Source organism: Panthera pardus, unplaced genomic scaffold, assembly GCF_024362965.1.
Source record: "Panthera pardus isolate Hobbes unplaced genomic scaffold, ASM2436296v1 HiC_scaffold_120, whole genome shotgun sequence".
Lineage (NCBI taxonomy): Eukaryota > Metazoa > Chordata > Mammalia > Carnivora > Felidae > Panthera > Panthera pardus.
In genome coordinates this window covers 559,990-575,565 of record NW_026526678.1, presented here as the reverse complement: position 1 = coordinate 575,565, position 15,576 = coordinate 559,990, and the positions used below count along the sequence as shown (strand labels likewise).

The following is a 15,576-nucleotide window of genomic DNA, read 5'->3' as shown; positions in this document are numbered from 1 at the left end:
CAATAAGGAGAGTTTACCTTGGACATCAAGAGATATCCACTCCCTGATTAAAAAAAAATTGCAAACCACAACAATCAGTGAAATATAGGCAGAAACACAGAAAAAGAGCTGAAATAATTTAGGATGAGTGGAGTGGCAAAAAGAGGTTTCAGACTCTCGTATTAGAAACTAGGGAGAAGAGAATGAAAATGACTGTGAGCAATCCAGGAAGCTCTACTAGAAAGGTGGAGGACCAAGTTCAAAAGAGGTAAAATTTGGGAGGAAAGGGAGACCATGTGTAAACAGAGTTTTTCTGCTACTAGCAACAATAAGCCTTCTTATCCTTAGAACTCAATAGTATTCACCATGGTCTGATTTCACCAGCATGAATTTTGAAACACAGCAAAGGGGGGTGAAGAAGCAGTCTATTCTCAAGGGCTTGAGTTGAGCTGGGAGCTCTGGAGTCACACAACAATAGCTACCTGATGATGCAGTGATGAGGTCACAATTGGGGCTTTCCCTCCCCCACCCCCTAGCTTCCTCAGAGCTGGACAGAGGAGCCAGAGGGAAAATCCACCTTCTCAAGCACAGAAATACCACCCACCTCACTCGACTACTTGTCAAGTTCACTACCAATACAAAAGGGTGAGTTGCATTTGGACAACTGGAAATGCCCCGTCTTTTTTCTCTCCTTTCCTGAGAATGACCTATGGCATCCCATGCATTGAACAGGGTTAAGACGATGGCTATTTTTGAATGAAATCCTCCTCTCATTTTTGGTAACAAGAAAGGGGGTAGCTTTATCCCCTTTGAAAGAGATATTCTTAACAAATTTGGAGTTTAATTTAATGATCTATTTCTCCAGAGAGCTATACTGATTTTAAAACTAAATTAGATAAAAGTTTACTTTATATTCTTAAAGGAAACCAAAGGTGTACCAGTTAGATACAACTTGCAAGTATTTTCAGGGACTGAAAAGCCGTGTTCATACCTGGAAGTAAAACCATCCATAGAAGAAGACCTAGCTCAGGCCAAAACTTAACAGAGGGAGAAAAAAAAAATTCTTCATTAAAATCATATTTTGTGGCTCTCACATTCATGTTTTCAGAAGAATTAGAATTTCCCAGCTCATCTCCTCCTCTCCTGATTTCTTCCTTTCCTGTATTCATGGGGAGGAAGAGTCCCATAGTGGCCCATGGGAGTTCAGCCATGGTAGAAATTGAATTATCTTCCCATCCCAAGTTCTCAAGTGAAGAAATCAAGGCTTTGAGGTCTTAGGCAGGACACAGGATTGAAAGAAGTGTCCTGAGTCCCTAGACCCATTATTATATCTTCTTGTTCCATCTCCAGATGGAGGTGGCCCTAAAGGAGTTCTTTAAAACACTTGTTATGCCATGAATGCCTTTAGCAGTCTAACCAAACTTATGACTTCAGAATAGTACATTTAGATGAATTAAAACACAGGGTGTTACAAAAGATAGCAATTAAATTGATAAATATATGATTAAATATGATTTTATCATGGGTGAGGGGTGGTTCCAGGATGCTAGGTTGAGAACTCCTATTGGGAGATTCGGAATGGAGGAAAGAGTAAGTGAACAAAAAGCAGAGTAAAGGTGGAGAGACCAAGAAATGTCATCCACTCCAAGGACAAGAGGACAGCCTTTCAATAAGAATTTGGTCTAGAGCCCAAACCACCCTGGGAAAGTTTTCATAAGAGCAAGGATGGGAAGGAGATATGAGTGGGAAGGCATTGCTGGTCCTCTCCTATCTTGCAGTATGGTCTCCCACATACCACCTGTTGCATATTTCTTTACAGGGCCCAGAAAATCAAAAAAAAGAATGTCGAGTGATGATAAAAATAAATCTAGTGACCCCAAGAATGAGCCCAAGAACTGTGATCCCAGATGTGAACAAAAGTGTGAGGCCAAATGCCAACCCAGCTGTTTAAAGAAGCTTCTGCAACGGTGCTCTGAGAAGTGTCCACGGGAGAAGTGCCCACCACCACCAAAGTGCCCACCATACCCCTCGCTGTGCCCCCCACCGTGCCCTCCTCCATGCCCAGCTCCCTCCCCTCCCAAGCCCTGTGCCAAGCCCTGTCCTCCTAAATGCCCACCACCCTGCCCACCCCCAGAGTGAGGCACCAAGGGTACCACTCAACCCAGTACCTCCAACATCTTCACCATGTTCACCATCTTGGTGCTGAAACCTGAAGCCATGAACTGACAAGTAAACATATTCCTCTGCTGTGCAAAGCTTTCTTCTCCTGTGTTTTTTTTTTCTCTTTTTGTAGTTTTTTGTTTGTTGTTTTCTAGCACTAAACCACCAAGACACAATCCCTCACTCTAGAGGGAGGCTAGAGCCCTTACTCTACAATCAACAACTTTTGAAAATGGCCTCCCCTCTGGCCCCACCTGCTGCATAGAGGAATATGGCATCTCTTGAGGGGCACATCCAGAGACTGCAGCCTGAGAGAGCTGTAAATATGGCTGTTACAGTGGTTCGCCTCAGGAGCCCAAGTACTCATGACAGAGGAAGTGGGCATGAGGGGGAAAGAGGAGTGGTACATTGAGGAAAGGTCCAGAAAGGCTCAGGAAAAATTCTACCCTCCGCTATTAATCCCACTGCATAATGCTTGGGCAGAACACTCTGAAAACAGGCTGAGTGGGCTTAAACTCTAGCTCTGCTTTGATCTTTGGTTTCCTTCTCTCTGTAAAAGGAGTGCTGATGCTAGCAGTAAGCTTACAGGGTTGTCATGAGGCTTAGGGGGCGAACATGTGCCCAAGCACCTGATTTAATGGAACACAGCCAGCACTCAGAGAGGGGAGCACATGGCACCTTCCCAGGTCTCATATGTCACACCTGAACATAATTGCCCTGTGCCTTTTTTCCTTATTAGGCTGTAAGTCTCCTGAGGCAATAGTTTCTAAATTATACCTGTAAGCACAGATAGGTACTCTTTTAAAAATTAAAAAAACAAACAAACTGGAGTTGTGGACTACACTAATGTCAGCTGGCTGGTTTGGATACTGAACCATAGTTTTGTAACATGTCGCCATGGAGAGAATTCCGGTGAAAGATGCTCTATTTGGGCAACAACCTGTGAATCTATAAAATTCCAAAAGGAAAACTTCAGCACACACAAAAAAGGATAAATCTGTAAGGACCTCAATTAGGAATGAACAGGAAAAATATTTACAGTTGTAAAGTGGGGATTACTTACAAGTGGCTAGGGAAGTCCACATCAACATTGTTTAATTCACAAAAGGGAATATATTGGCTTATATTCCTGGGAAGGGTATTAGGATGGAGAAGAGGCATAGAATTAGAACTATAGGAACTGGGATGTCAGGGCCTGGGAGTGTGGTCACCATTTCAAGCTCCCTCCTCTCCACCAGTCTCTACTCATCTTCAGGGTGGGTCTGCTCCTCTCCTCAGACCCCCCTCCATGTGGTAAGGTCCTTGGCCAGGTGCAGACCCAGCTTGTTGACAAGTTGGGCATGAAATGCTGCTATTACTTCCAGAAAATAAACCTGATTGCCCAGAAGTGTTTGAGCCTGCCTCTGTGACCAAGTTTGTCATTACAACCCACAAAAGTCAAGTGGAAGTAGGTTTAGGATTCTCTGCTATCACAGTAAGAAATCACTGGTTGCCCATGGAATCATGGCATATAAACAGCTTCATATCCTTCTGAGTCTGGAAGCTGGTTCAGAACCACAAAGGTACAGTAAGTACAAATAGTCCAAAATGTGCCCAAGACACCTGGGATCCTCATCAGACCAAGTCATATAATGAGCTAGTTGCAGAAGCAGACTTTTAGAATATGAGAGCTAGACAAGGCTGTAGGCATGCAACTCCTCATTTTCTGGATGTGAAGAGTCCTTTGGGTCTCAGAGTCCTTGCAGAGAGGTACTTCCTGGACACTAGGAGCCTCTGGAAGCCTAGTTTAGGGCATTAGGGGACATATGGTCAACTGTTGACAATAGATGGACAACTCTTAAACCTCAGTAGAGATCACAAAGGAGGGAGGAAATAGCACTATAAGGTGACAGTCTTTTCCATTTTTTAATGGTCACTTTTAAACAATATCTGAGAATCCCAGTGCTAAAGAGTGTGCCACAGTTGGAGAAAGCATAAATAGACAAAACTCCTTTTAAAAAAGAATTTGAGGAATATAGAAACATACATCAAAAGCATAAAATCCTTGAACCCAATTGTTATTCCATGTCTTAGAAAGAAAAATAATTCCAAAATGGAAAAAAAAAAAAGCTATGTATGTATGTCAGATTATCACAGTGTGACTTAGAAACAATTTAAATATCTAACAGGAATTTGATTAAATGCATTTAGATCTATTTACTTGATGAAACATTATGCAATTATTAAAATGTGCTAAGGGGGAAAGAGCAAGGCCCCAGTTGGACGTATAGGATAAAAGCAATTATATTTAACCAAAAACTTATAATAATAATAATAATAATAATAATAATAGAAGAAAATTTGTCAACATTCTTAGTTATTTTAGGACAATGGAGTTGTAACCTGTGGAGTATTTTTATTTTCACTAGCCTTTGTATTTTCATTAGTAAGCTTTTATTTCTCATATAGTGGGAAAAAAATTATATAATCAGGAATACTTCAGAAACCCCCCAAATCTTTATTTGCTTAATGAACAAAAATAAAAACAAAAACAAAGGAAAAGAAGGAAGAACATCTTCCTACACCTGAGTGCACAACATGCAGAAGGCATCCCACTTTGTGTGCCTTCCTTTCAGGGGTATGGTCTTGGTCTCAGATGTCCCATGGCCCTATGGCAGTGTGGGTCAGGTGTTGGTGCTCTCCCGGGTTGCTCTGAGGACTCTGGGCACAGACTGGGTGGAGGCCATCTCTGAGAACATGAAACCATCCATTTGCCACTTTAATTCTCTTTTCTCCCATGTAAATGAATCCAAAGATACACATCTCCTAATGGCTACTTTCCCAGCAAAACCTGGATCAAAGGCAATGCCAGGAAAGATGGCTAGAACGTGATGAGTGTGCTACCTCCCTGCAGAATGCCATAATTACTGCCAGCCCCAGCGGCAGTCACCAGGGCCCTGCCCCAAATGGTAGAGGGTTGTATAAATAAATAAGCGACACTTGAAGAGTGGCATCACAAGAATCTGTGCAGTGCCAGGCTTGATGGCTCACAGATAATGTGATTGGGCAGGACCAAGCCCTCTCCTTTCATGGAAAAACAATAAGAGAAGACTCTACCACAGGCCCTCTTGCATCGTGGTTTCTCAAGAAACCATACAGCTGGCCTTGCAAAAGGACTTGTAAGTCCTCCCAGACCAAGCCAGCTGGGGGTGGCACTGTGAGCTGGGCCAGTACTTTATGAAAGGGCTGGCACACAATCACAAGGATGTCTTGCTTTGAAGCTGTGAAGCTGGAAGACAACTTAGAGCTCACTTTCATGCGTCCCTCACATGCAAATGTCAGCTGTAGAGATGGCAACAAGGAACCAGTTACTGAACCTGTCCTAACTGCCCCTCTTGCTTCCACATGACCAAATACTCCAGCCAGGGATATGAGCACAAGCACATCCTGGGAGGCTTTATTGACAATAACGAGCCATAACCACTTCTGTGCCACAGCTTTTGATGCTCAGCAAAGAAACAGATTGGTAAATACAGTAAGTCAATTGCCAAACACATAAAGATGCTAAAATACAAACTGATCATAAAACTCAAATCAGGGTATTTTCAGCTGTACCTGGTACATGAAACCTCATCTGCAGAGCTCCATGCTCTCTCCCAGGCTGGGAAGAAATGCTGCTCAGACTGAGGGTTTATGCTCTTTCCAACAGAAACGCTCACATTGTCTCTCACCTATACCACCCAGAACCTCCTAACTGGCTTGTGAGGTTCCAAGCTCACCTTCTAGTCCTGCCTCCAATGGAAGGCAGCTAAGGTAGACTGGTTAAAATCCCAATCTAAACATGTCACTTCCTTGTGCAAAATCCTTAAAAGGCTCCTTTTTGCCTAAATAACAGCTCAAATAACTTGACCAGTCATGGGAAACTCTTCTGGAGCTGGCCCCCACCTCCTTGTCTGGCTTTACCTTGCCACTTCTCTCTCCTTCTAGAGCTGTGCAGCCCAGCAACAGGTAACCCCTGGCACTTCTGGCACAGCAGAGAGTTTCTGGCCTGCATGACTTTACACTTGTCTGTCCTCTATCATTCTTCTCCTTCCATCAAGGGTCCTCTGAGGATTGGGCTGGGCTGGTCTTCATCTCCATCAGAACCCAACTGAGAGGTTACCCGCTCCAGGAATCTTCCTCCACTGTCCCCAGCAGGCCGGTCAAATGCCCCTTTATGTGGTCTCAGAGCATCCACACCTTTCTCCTGTAACACTTACCCTGCCATATTCTGTCCATCTGTTTACATTGGGCTGTAAGTTCTTTGAGAACAGATACGGCCCGGCACACAATGAAGATATTCAATAACGATAAATGAGTGCATGTTCAGCAGTTTTGGATGCACTTTTCCAAAGAAAAGGAGTTTACTCTGAGATGAGGCCCTGGCTACTGTGTTCCTTACCCTCCACACACGTGTCATTCCCAGAATTCAGAGATTGGAGAGGGAGACGGGGCTGAATATGGGTGGCCTGGGGCTGAGAAAAGGGCATCCCTGGCATTGATTGCTTTCAATGACAGACAAGAGGTAGATCCTGCCAGTCCTCCCCCCAACCTCACCTGGGAAGTGCAGCCTGCCTCTGAGCAGATTTCTCACCTTGGAAGGTGAGATTCCAAGTGAACTCTACACTCTCAACTGTGTAGCCAAGGCAATTTGTGTCACCTCAGTGGGAGAAGGGGTCTCAGTTTCTTCTCCTGCAGAATGAGAAGAGTCTCACTGAGGTGTGGAGAGGAGTGACCTGTGAGATGGTATATGCAAAGCCCTTGGCATGAGAAACTGAACTTAGAAAGCCAGAACACAAAAGCACTCCGGAAGCTGGTCAGTGCTGAGAGTCCTCACCCCTATCTGCTGTGGCACCTGTCCTGTTCTTCCATCTGCTGAGTGGTACAGCAGGCTTGATGGGGAGAGAGGGAGTTAAAGAAAAGGAAGGCAAATATCTTTGAAGGCAAGCAGATTTATAGGGTCATTCCCTCCACCCCATTATCAAACTGTGCCCCAGACCCCACAAATCACAGTATAAGCCAGATGCGGACTTTTGCATGACTGAGCATAAAATTTGCCAGATGTGGCATGGAATGTGCTCAGTGCCTCAGTATCTGGGTGAGGAAACCCAGCTCCAGAGTGAGAACCATCTTAACCAAGTTCACACTGATTTGGTTTCTAGAAGAGTCTAGGATTTCTAACCCCAATTTAGGCCACAGAGAGCCAGGACCCAGACTCAAAGAGGAAAAGGACTGAAGACCAATATCAACATAAACAATTTGGGTACACACTTCTCCCCCATTTCCTGTGTCAGTGGTCTTTAACCTTGGGGCCATGAATCCTCTGAAGGTAAAGATGTGTACATATGTATATTTCTCAATCATCTCAAAACTGTTTAGAGCCACTGACTGGTCTGCATCTTTGTTGCCTCCTTGAAGTTTATAAAGAATCCCCAGTATGGTTTTGTCCTAAATGTTTTTACATGGGCCATTGCCTGGTCCAGACGAGCTCACCATATGGTCTTGAACTAGACCCTTAACATTTTTGTACCTCATTTGCCTCATCTAAAAAAATGCAGTTAATAAATAATTTAGTGCCTCCTATTTAAAGCATGTGTTGGACTGAAACAAAGAAGGGGAATCAGGTGTACTGTCATGTCCCCTCTGGGCACAGTGGCCAGTAACCCTCAGCCCCTCCCACAGCCTCTGATTCAGACTGTCTATACAGGTGACACTGGAGACAGGGAAGTGAGGGGGTGGTGGACTCTCCTCCAGGAGCCCACAGGCTCTCCAGAGGCACCTGCTCCCAGGGAATGGGGTGAGCCACATTCTGCACCATTCAGCTTTATCAGAGCCACTGCCCTGTAATATGCAGATGGGCCAGTAGAGTGAATCAGAAGAGTCTGGGAACTTTTATGATCTGAACAAAGGAGATAGTTATTTGATGGGAAGGGGGGGAACATGTCCTGCACACACCTGACTCTCTTCTGCTGATCCTGTGTAATTATACCCTGGCTCCCAATAATGACAGCTGCAGAAATTTAAAATCTTAAATCTCAGATGGCATTCAATCAGATTAGCCCCAGTCTTGCTAAAGGGCTGGGGATGGTTACAGAAACTATTTAGTCACCTAATCTTAAGATTTAGAGTGAGACAATATCCCCACAGCTGTCCAGGCTACAACCCCAGATACTGAACCACTAAGGTTGATTTTTGAGGACTCAGACCCCAAAATACTCCCACTCTGCACCTAGGAAAAGATAGGCTTTCTAAGGTCATTCAGCCACCTGGCTAGGCCACTGCCACCCACAGAAAACAGAAAACTAAGTGGATTATAAATCATAACCTAATCAAGGAGGAAGAGACCCTCTCCACCACTCTCCCTACAGACATGCACCCACATACTTACAAAGTCATATAGATGCCTGGGCAAATCATTTATGATCACATTTACAGTATCACAGAATATCAAAGCTGCATTGGACCTGAATTGACTTCTAGTCTACCTTTACTATTTTAAAGATGATGAAACTGAGGCCAGAAAGATTCAGGGGCTTGCCTGAAGTCACACCTCTTGTTTGGAACAGAGCCAAATCTTTGGGCCTCTGTGTAGTCTACTGCATCCCAGTGATTAGAAAACCATAAGAAAAGAGAGTGCTGGGGGGAGAGTAGAGATGGAACAAGAACTGAGAGAATTGAGAATGCTTTGTGAGGGATTTAAGTCCTGAACAGATTCAGATGACACTAACATTCTATAAGTAGCTTGATGGCTCTAAGTGTTGGTGCATATGTTCTCGAATTTATTCCTCACAAGGAATCTGTGAAATAATGTTATCCCTTCTCAACAAGAGGAAATTAAGGCTCTGAGAGGCTAAGTAGTGTATCCAGTATTACACATACTCTGTAATTGAATCAACTCCAGGTCAGTGGGGGTCCTGAATCCAGTTCTTTTCCCATGCATCACCAAAGCTTGTCTTTGACTCTGAGGAGCTGACATGACCAGTGAGTAGGTACTTAAATGAGGGAGTGCTAAGTGGGATTTTACTTCTTCATTTGAGACTTCCAAGATCTTCAGAAATTGGAAAGGTGTATTAATTTTCTATTGCTGCTGTAACAAGTTACCGTAACTTTAGTGGCTTAAAATAACATAAGTATATATTATTTTAGAGTTCTGGAAGCCCAAAGTCTGACACAGGTCTCTCTGAGCTAAAACCAAAATGCCAACAGGACTCTATCTCCTTCTGTAGGCTCTAAGGAGGAATCTGTTCACTTGCCTTTCCCAGCTTCTAGAGGTTGTCCACATTCCTGGTGCCTGGTCTCCATCTTCAAAACCAACAGTAGCCAATCTTTCTCACATCACATCACTGTGAAACTGACTCTTCTGCCCCCTTTTACACATTGAAGGGCCCTTGTGATTACATCGGACCCACTTCAATGTCATCAGCTCACTGTGAGGCAGAGACAGTCCTTTGAGAGAAGTTGAACTCTGGCCTCTTCCTAACCGCATTACCTCCTCCATGAGAACATGGCCTGCTTTCTTCATTGTTATACATAACCCTATTTGGTCTCTTCCTGAGTCTCAGCCAAAGATACAGAAATGCATGGGGCACAAGCAAGGTCACCTTGTGCATCCTATTGTAGAGAACTTCTGGAAATCTCAACCAAGCAGGCTCTGCCCCCAGCCTCCCACCCACCACTTTCTTGAGTCAGCCCCAGGCTCTCCTCTCAGTTGGGTTCTAGCAGCACTCCTTCTTCCAGGCACCTGCAATACCTTTGCCTGCCCTCCTTGCCTGCTAATTCTTACCGTCCAGCAAAACACAGAGCAGACATCTCCCCCAGGAGCCTTCCAGGACCTTGCAGCTATCCAAGACTCATGAAAGGGCCTTCTTCTCAAGCATGGGGGCTTACTTTTGCCAATATTCTCCATAAGTCCACAGTCTCAGAACCATGAATGACTCCAAGCAGAGCCATGAATGACTAAAGGGATGAATAAACCCAGTGATGGAGAATTTCTTGTCTCTTAGAACTCCAGAGAGTCATCTTGTTTCTTAGACAACATTTCATACAAAAGATGGAGGAGATGAAGAGGGAAAGGAGAAGAGGAAAGAGGAGATGAAAAAAGAAAAGAAAGAAAAGAAGGAACCCCTTACCCCCCATCCTATACTTGATCACCCAGTTCCCAGGTTCTCCAAATGACCGTGCCCCTTCAGAAATACCCATGGATCTTCCAAATCCCTCTCCTCATCCTGCATAGCTCCACTCTCACCCCAGTCCCCAGGAGATCATGTGCCTCACAATAACATCAGCATGATTCTCCTAGGCCTACCTCCGACCCCTCCCACCCTGGGCACCTGCCTCTTACAGGTCACTGAGGGGGCCCATGCTGGTGCTACATCAATCCTCTCTGCACAAGTCCTAAAGACCAAAATGTCACCTGATCTTCCTCAGCTCACCTTTTAAAAACTATTTTGGGGATCAAGCATGCAAAAATTGTATAAACCTTTAAAGGAAACTCTGATTTTAGCCAAACACTTTTTCTTAGGAAATGACCTAAACATACTTCTTCAAGTTAGAGGGGCCTATCATCTTTAAGTCCCTGGGGTTTGATCAACTTTAGCAAACAAGAAAAAGGCCCCACTTTGTGCTCTAGGTGCTTCTTTCATAAAAACAAATTTTTTTTTTCATCCTCTAATACATGAGATCCTCCTCTACTCCAGCTGTCTCCTACATTTACCTTCTTTATTCCTTAATTAATGCATTCACTGCATTAATAGTCATTGATCTTCCATTTACTAGCCCCTACCCTCTAGAAACCTACAACTGAGGTAGCAATAAGATCTTGTATTTAAATAACTAGGATTCCCAATAACTATAGCAAATATCATATAAATAGCACCAACAATAACCAGTATGGGAGTTCAGAAGGAGGTAAATTTGTTTCTGGTTTAGAGTAATCAGCAAAGGCTCTTGGAAGGGGGTGGACTTGAATTGAGCCTTGCAGTATGCTTAGGGTTTCACAAGTCACAGAGAGAGAGGGCACCCAAGACAGAAGTGGCAGCTCACACCGAGGTTTGGATGTAGAGAAAACTGGGTGTGTTTGCTTTTACACTTTTCCTTTCATCCCCCTGGCTTTTATTGACCTGAGTTCTGAGAAGGCAAGGAGGCAGACCAACCTTGCCATATCCTGTTTTCTTCGTCACTGTGAAAACTCTGTAACTCCACTTTTAGAAATGACATAAATAAAAATTAAGAAGATGAAAATTACCTGTCTTCTCCTTTTCCTCTTCTCCTTCACCCTACAAGTAACAAATGAGTCCAATTTCTCTCAAGCCTTCTATGAGGGAAAATCACTCTCTTCAGGAGGCTGTAGGGCCTTTGTGCACTTGGAACCACAAAACAACCCATCTTCTTTGGGTCGGGAAGTGTGACTTTCCAGTCCCAATGAAGAGGTATCCAGAGGAAATGTCCAAAACAGGCGATACATGTCCTTGACACAGACCCTAGGCCTTAGACATAAATCTCCCCATTGATGAAAGCAAGATGAATAAGGTGGATCTTATCTCTCACCACATCCTGAACCAGTTTGGACAGACAAGGAACCCAATCCCAGTTTAACAGACTGAGATAACGTTTTATGAACATTCTTTTGCTGCTACCTTTAATGAGAGAGATCTAAGAGGAACCCCTCCCTGCTGAGATCTGGTGAGGACCCAGCGGCCCACAGGGAGGCTGATTAACAGGCATCCCAAGCAGTGACTCAAACCATGGGCAATTTCAGAGGAAGCTCGTTATGGTGACTCCACAATTAGAGCATTGTCCCACGTGACCAGTCAGTTCTGTAGGAGGCAGGACCAGGCACTATATAAAAGCCCCTACCTTGTCGGGCTCTGCAATCCATATCCTTTGTGGAGTCTTGTTGAAGACAGGTAAGTGGAGACATCTGTGCCCTCTCTCCCTCTCGCTTCCTGCTCTACGTTAAGGAGGCTGTTCTCTTCCTCCATTGGGCTTTATACTTTCCACTGATTTTTAGTGGTTTGCCACTTCCTGAGCCTTCCACTCCATCCTGTGTATTCCATTTAGTATCCTGCATCTGATTTTCAAAAAGAAATTGTCAAATAGAGGAGAAGGGGAAACCTCTGGTAGAACTGTGGTGTCAGGTAGGATTGGGCTATGGGTATCCAGACAAGAGCTATGAGAATATTCCCAGTTAGGAAATGGGTGTCAGAGGGAGCTGACATAGGGATAGAAAAGAGAAAAGAATAAAAAACAGCAAACAAATAGGTTATTAGGGTTAGTGATCATTTACTCCCCATTTCCCTCTACTAACCCTTCATTTCCCAGTTCCCAGCCTGATACTGTTAATGCAATTAATTTCAAATCTTGTGTTTGTTTCAGGTTCTGCTACCTACCCTAAGATGTCCTTTAATGAACAGCAGTGCAAGCAGCCATGTGTGCCTCCCCCATGTCTTCAAAAGTCCCAAGAGCAGTGCCAGGCAAATGCTGAGGAAGTGTGCCTTCCCCCATGCCAGGACCCCTGCCAGGAGAAGTGCCCAGTGCAAGTTCAGGAGGTTTGTCTTCCTCAGTGCCAGGGATTATGCCAAGAAAGTTGCCCACAGCAAAGCCAAGACCAATGCCCATCTCAGTGTGTGGAGCCATGCCAGGAGCTATCTCAGACAAAATGTGTGGAAGTTTGTCCACAGAAAGTTCAGGAGAAGTGCTTGCCCCCTGGCAAGGGAAAGTAACTTCTCATAATGCCATCTGGGGTCAAGAAGATGGCCAACAGATCAAAACCCAACCCAAGCTGATGCTATGGTAGCCTTCACCTGTGGATACCTCTGTGTGCACCTTGTTCTTGCCTCCTGGTTTCCTCAGTATTCCAGGACCGGGTCTGTTGTCTCTGAAGACATTTCTCTCTGTATTTCATCAATATTTGTGAATAAGTATTGTTCACAGCAGTCTAATAGAAGGTTGCCATCATAGGAATAGTGCAGTTATAAGGGGAGACCACAGAAGCCTAGTTCAGCTCCCTTGGGGCACAAACTAACCCAGCCTTGAGTGTGTAACAGCCAAGGATGCTTTCATTCATCATTCAGAGTATCAGCCTCTCACTCAAGCCTCAAAAAAAGCTGAAATTTGATGGACCTTGTACGATCACCACCACCACCACCACCACCATGAATACAGAGAAGAGGTTGGTGGTACTACAGAAATAAAAAATTGAATCATTTAGTCTCTGCATTCTAAAAAGGAACAGCAAATTATTGGACATTGGAATGTTAGTTCTGCTTTTAAAAATAAAAAAAATACATATGTAAATGGTTGAATTTAAACAGGACAGATGAGATAGGATGTCTGGGATCCTGGTTGATCTTTGTGCTTGATGTCTGTTCTGCTTTGGGCCCTGTAATTTCACGTACATTCTTTAGACATGTGATTTGTGTCTGTGTGGTGCAGCCTAGTCTTCTCTTCAGCTTCATTGCTTTCTTCTCCCTTGTGAAGGTAAAATACAGAATAAAGCTGATCCCAAGGCTGATGTCTGACTTAATGTGTGCTCTTTCCTTCCCACCACCCAATCACAGGCCATCCTTGTGATGATTTTGTTCCCCCTTTTATGGACAATCTGGAGTAGGAATGAGAAAGAGACCTTACAGAAGCATAGAACAACAATGTTGACAGAGGCTCCATGACAGAGGATCACCTGGACTCCTCCACCCTCCCCCACAACACATCGTGGGCTCATCTATACACACACTTCACACCTGGGAGAAGCCAACAGGGCCTGGGACCTGCCCTCAGAACTTTATGTCCAGAATTCTTGCTACTATGGGTTCTCTCCTCTCTGATACTTGCCCTCAGAACAAAGGTCTCAGATGGGGATGAGGAGAGTTGTATGGAAGAAGGGGTCCCAAGTGAATCCATGACACCTTATAAACACAGCATCCTTGTCAGAAGCAAGAATTAAGCATGCCTCTGAGATAAATAGAGTCAAGGACTGAAATTGTCTGCCCTGCGATCCCAGTTTTAAGAAGAGCCAAGTCAGCCCAGGTCACCTCCCTGCCCCATGTAGTCCACTTCCCCTTACTGAAAGGGTCCAGCAGAAGCAAGACATATGAAAGAATACATAGATGCTTCCTCAGTGGTGCCCCAAGGTCTAACTTGGACGCTTATGTCAAAGGCCAGTCTCCTGAGAGCTAAAGGAGCCCCTCACTCACACTCCTAGGCCCCTCTTCTGAGTCAGCCCATAGGAGTGTGCCCAATGGAGAGCTGCTTGGCTGACCTGAGGGTCTTGCAGCACTGGAGTCAACCTGGTCTCTTAATCTTAGAGATTTTCTAAGTCAAGAGATGAGGGGTCATGGGGCAACTTGGGGAAAGATTTCAAACATCAACACAAAGCCCTGAGGACTGCCTGAGTCTGCAGATGTCAAAAATGGACCCTGATCCCTGTGCACATTCTTGGAGGGAATCCTGGAAGCAGGGTTCATGTGTTGCCCTTTTATTAGGGAACTGGTCTGGCCTCAAAAAGCAAGTAAGTGGTGAAGTCAAGATTCTAACTGGAGTCCTTCTTGACTCCAGAACAGAGCTCTTACTTACATGAAGTGCCTATGGCACACAGGAAAGATTTCTGGAGCTGTCTGCACATTCATTCATTTATTCATCCACCTACCAAGTGCCACGTGCTATGCCCGGTGCTGGAGAACAGACAGGCAGCATCCCTGCGCAGGGCTAGAGAGCTTCTTTCCACAATCCACAGAGGGCCTCTCCAAAACCTGGATATCCCAAGTCCCTGAACATCTCCAGATGCCCGAATCACATGGTTTTTTTGCCTCTCTACTTGGTTGGAATAAGTTTTCTCTTCCATTTTCCAACTTTGGAATAAGACTGTGTTCCCTCAGAGCCACAACCTACAAAGAGGCACCAGAGAACCTTCCTAGCAATAACGTCTCTGACTGGGCTGAGGGAGGTTCATGACACTTCTCCAGCCTAGGTGAAGACCAAGAAATGTCTTTGTCCTCCAGCACTAAAGGCGTGCACCAATTGGAGTCCAAGATGGGACACTAAGATGTCAAGAGGAAGCATGGGGCTGACAAGCAGAGAGCCCAGCAATATCAAAGAAAGGACAGCCCTATGATTATATGAGAGGCCTCAGTAGATGGTAAGGAGACAACCCTACAGATTATACATGAGAGAACAAGCAAGCCTTCATCAAACTCTGCCATGAGAACCACCACACCTTTCTCATGCTCACAGAGCTCTGACCCAGGCCCTACCCACACTATTACTTTGGGGTCAGGACCCTAATGACATAGACCTGGACATGGGACAGCTAGGACCCACCTCTTTGTATCTGTGCTGAAGCTTTCAGAAAGAGGGAGAGGCACATTACCAAGGAGAGTCTGGATTTAGAAGTTCTAGTTGGTAATCACTAAGGAAAAAAACAAA

The 15,576-nt window shown here is 44.7% G+C and overlaps 2 protein-coding genes across 2 annotated transcripts; both read left to right on the top strand.

The window, feature by feature from the left end:
- Positions 1-489: 489 nt before the first annotated feature.
- On the top strand, positions 490-2,234 carry LOC109260890 (late cornified envelope-like proline-rich protein 1). The gene is made up of 2 exons (XM_019439379.2): positions 490-624; positions 1,799-2,234. Exon 2 carries the CDS (start codon positions 1,822-1,824, stop codon positions 2,116-2,118), a length of 297 nt encoding a protein of 98 aa, XP_019294924.1. The 5' UTR covers positions 490-624; positions 1,799-1,821; the 3' UTR covers positions 2,119-2,234.
- A 9,703-nt stretch (positions 2,235-11,937) lies between these two features.
- LOC109260895 (proline-rich protein 9) lies at positions 11,938-13,669 on the top strand. The gene is made up of 2 exons (XM_019439384.2): positions 11,938-12,062; positions 12,532-13,669. The coding sequence occupies exon 2, from the start codon at positions 12,552-12,554 to the stop codon at positions 12,876-12,878; it is 327 nt and encodes a 108-aa protein (XP_019294929.1). The 5' UTR covers positions 11,938-12,062; positions 12,532-12,551; the 3' UTR covers positions 12,879-13,669.
- Positions 13,670-15,576: the final 1,907 nt, after the last annotated feature.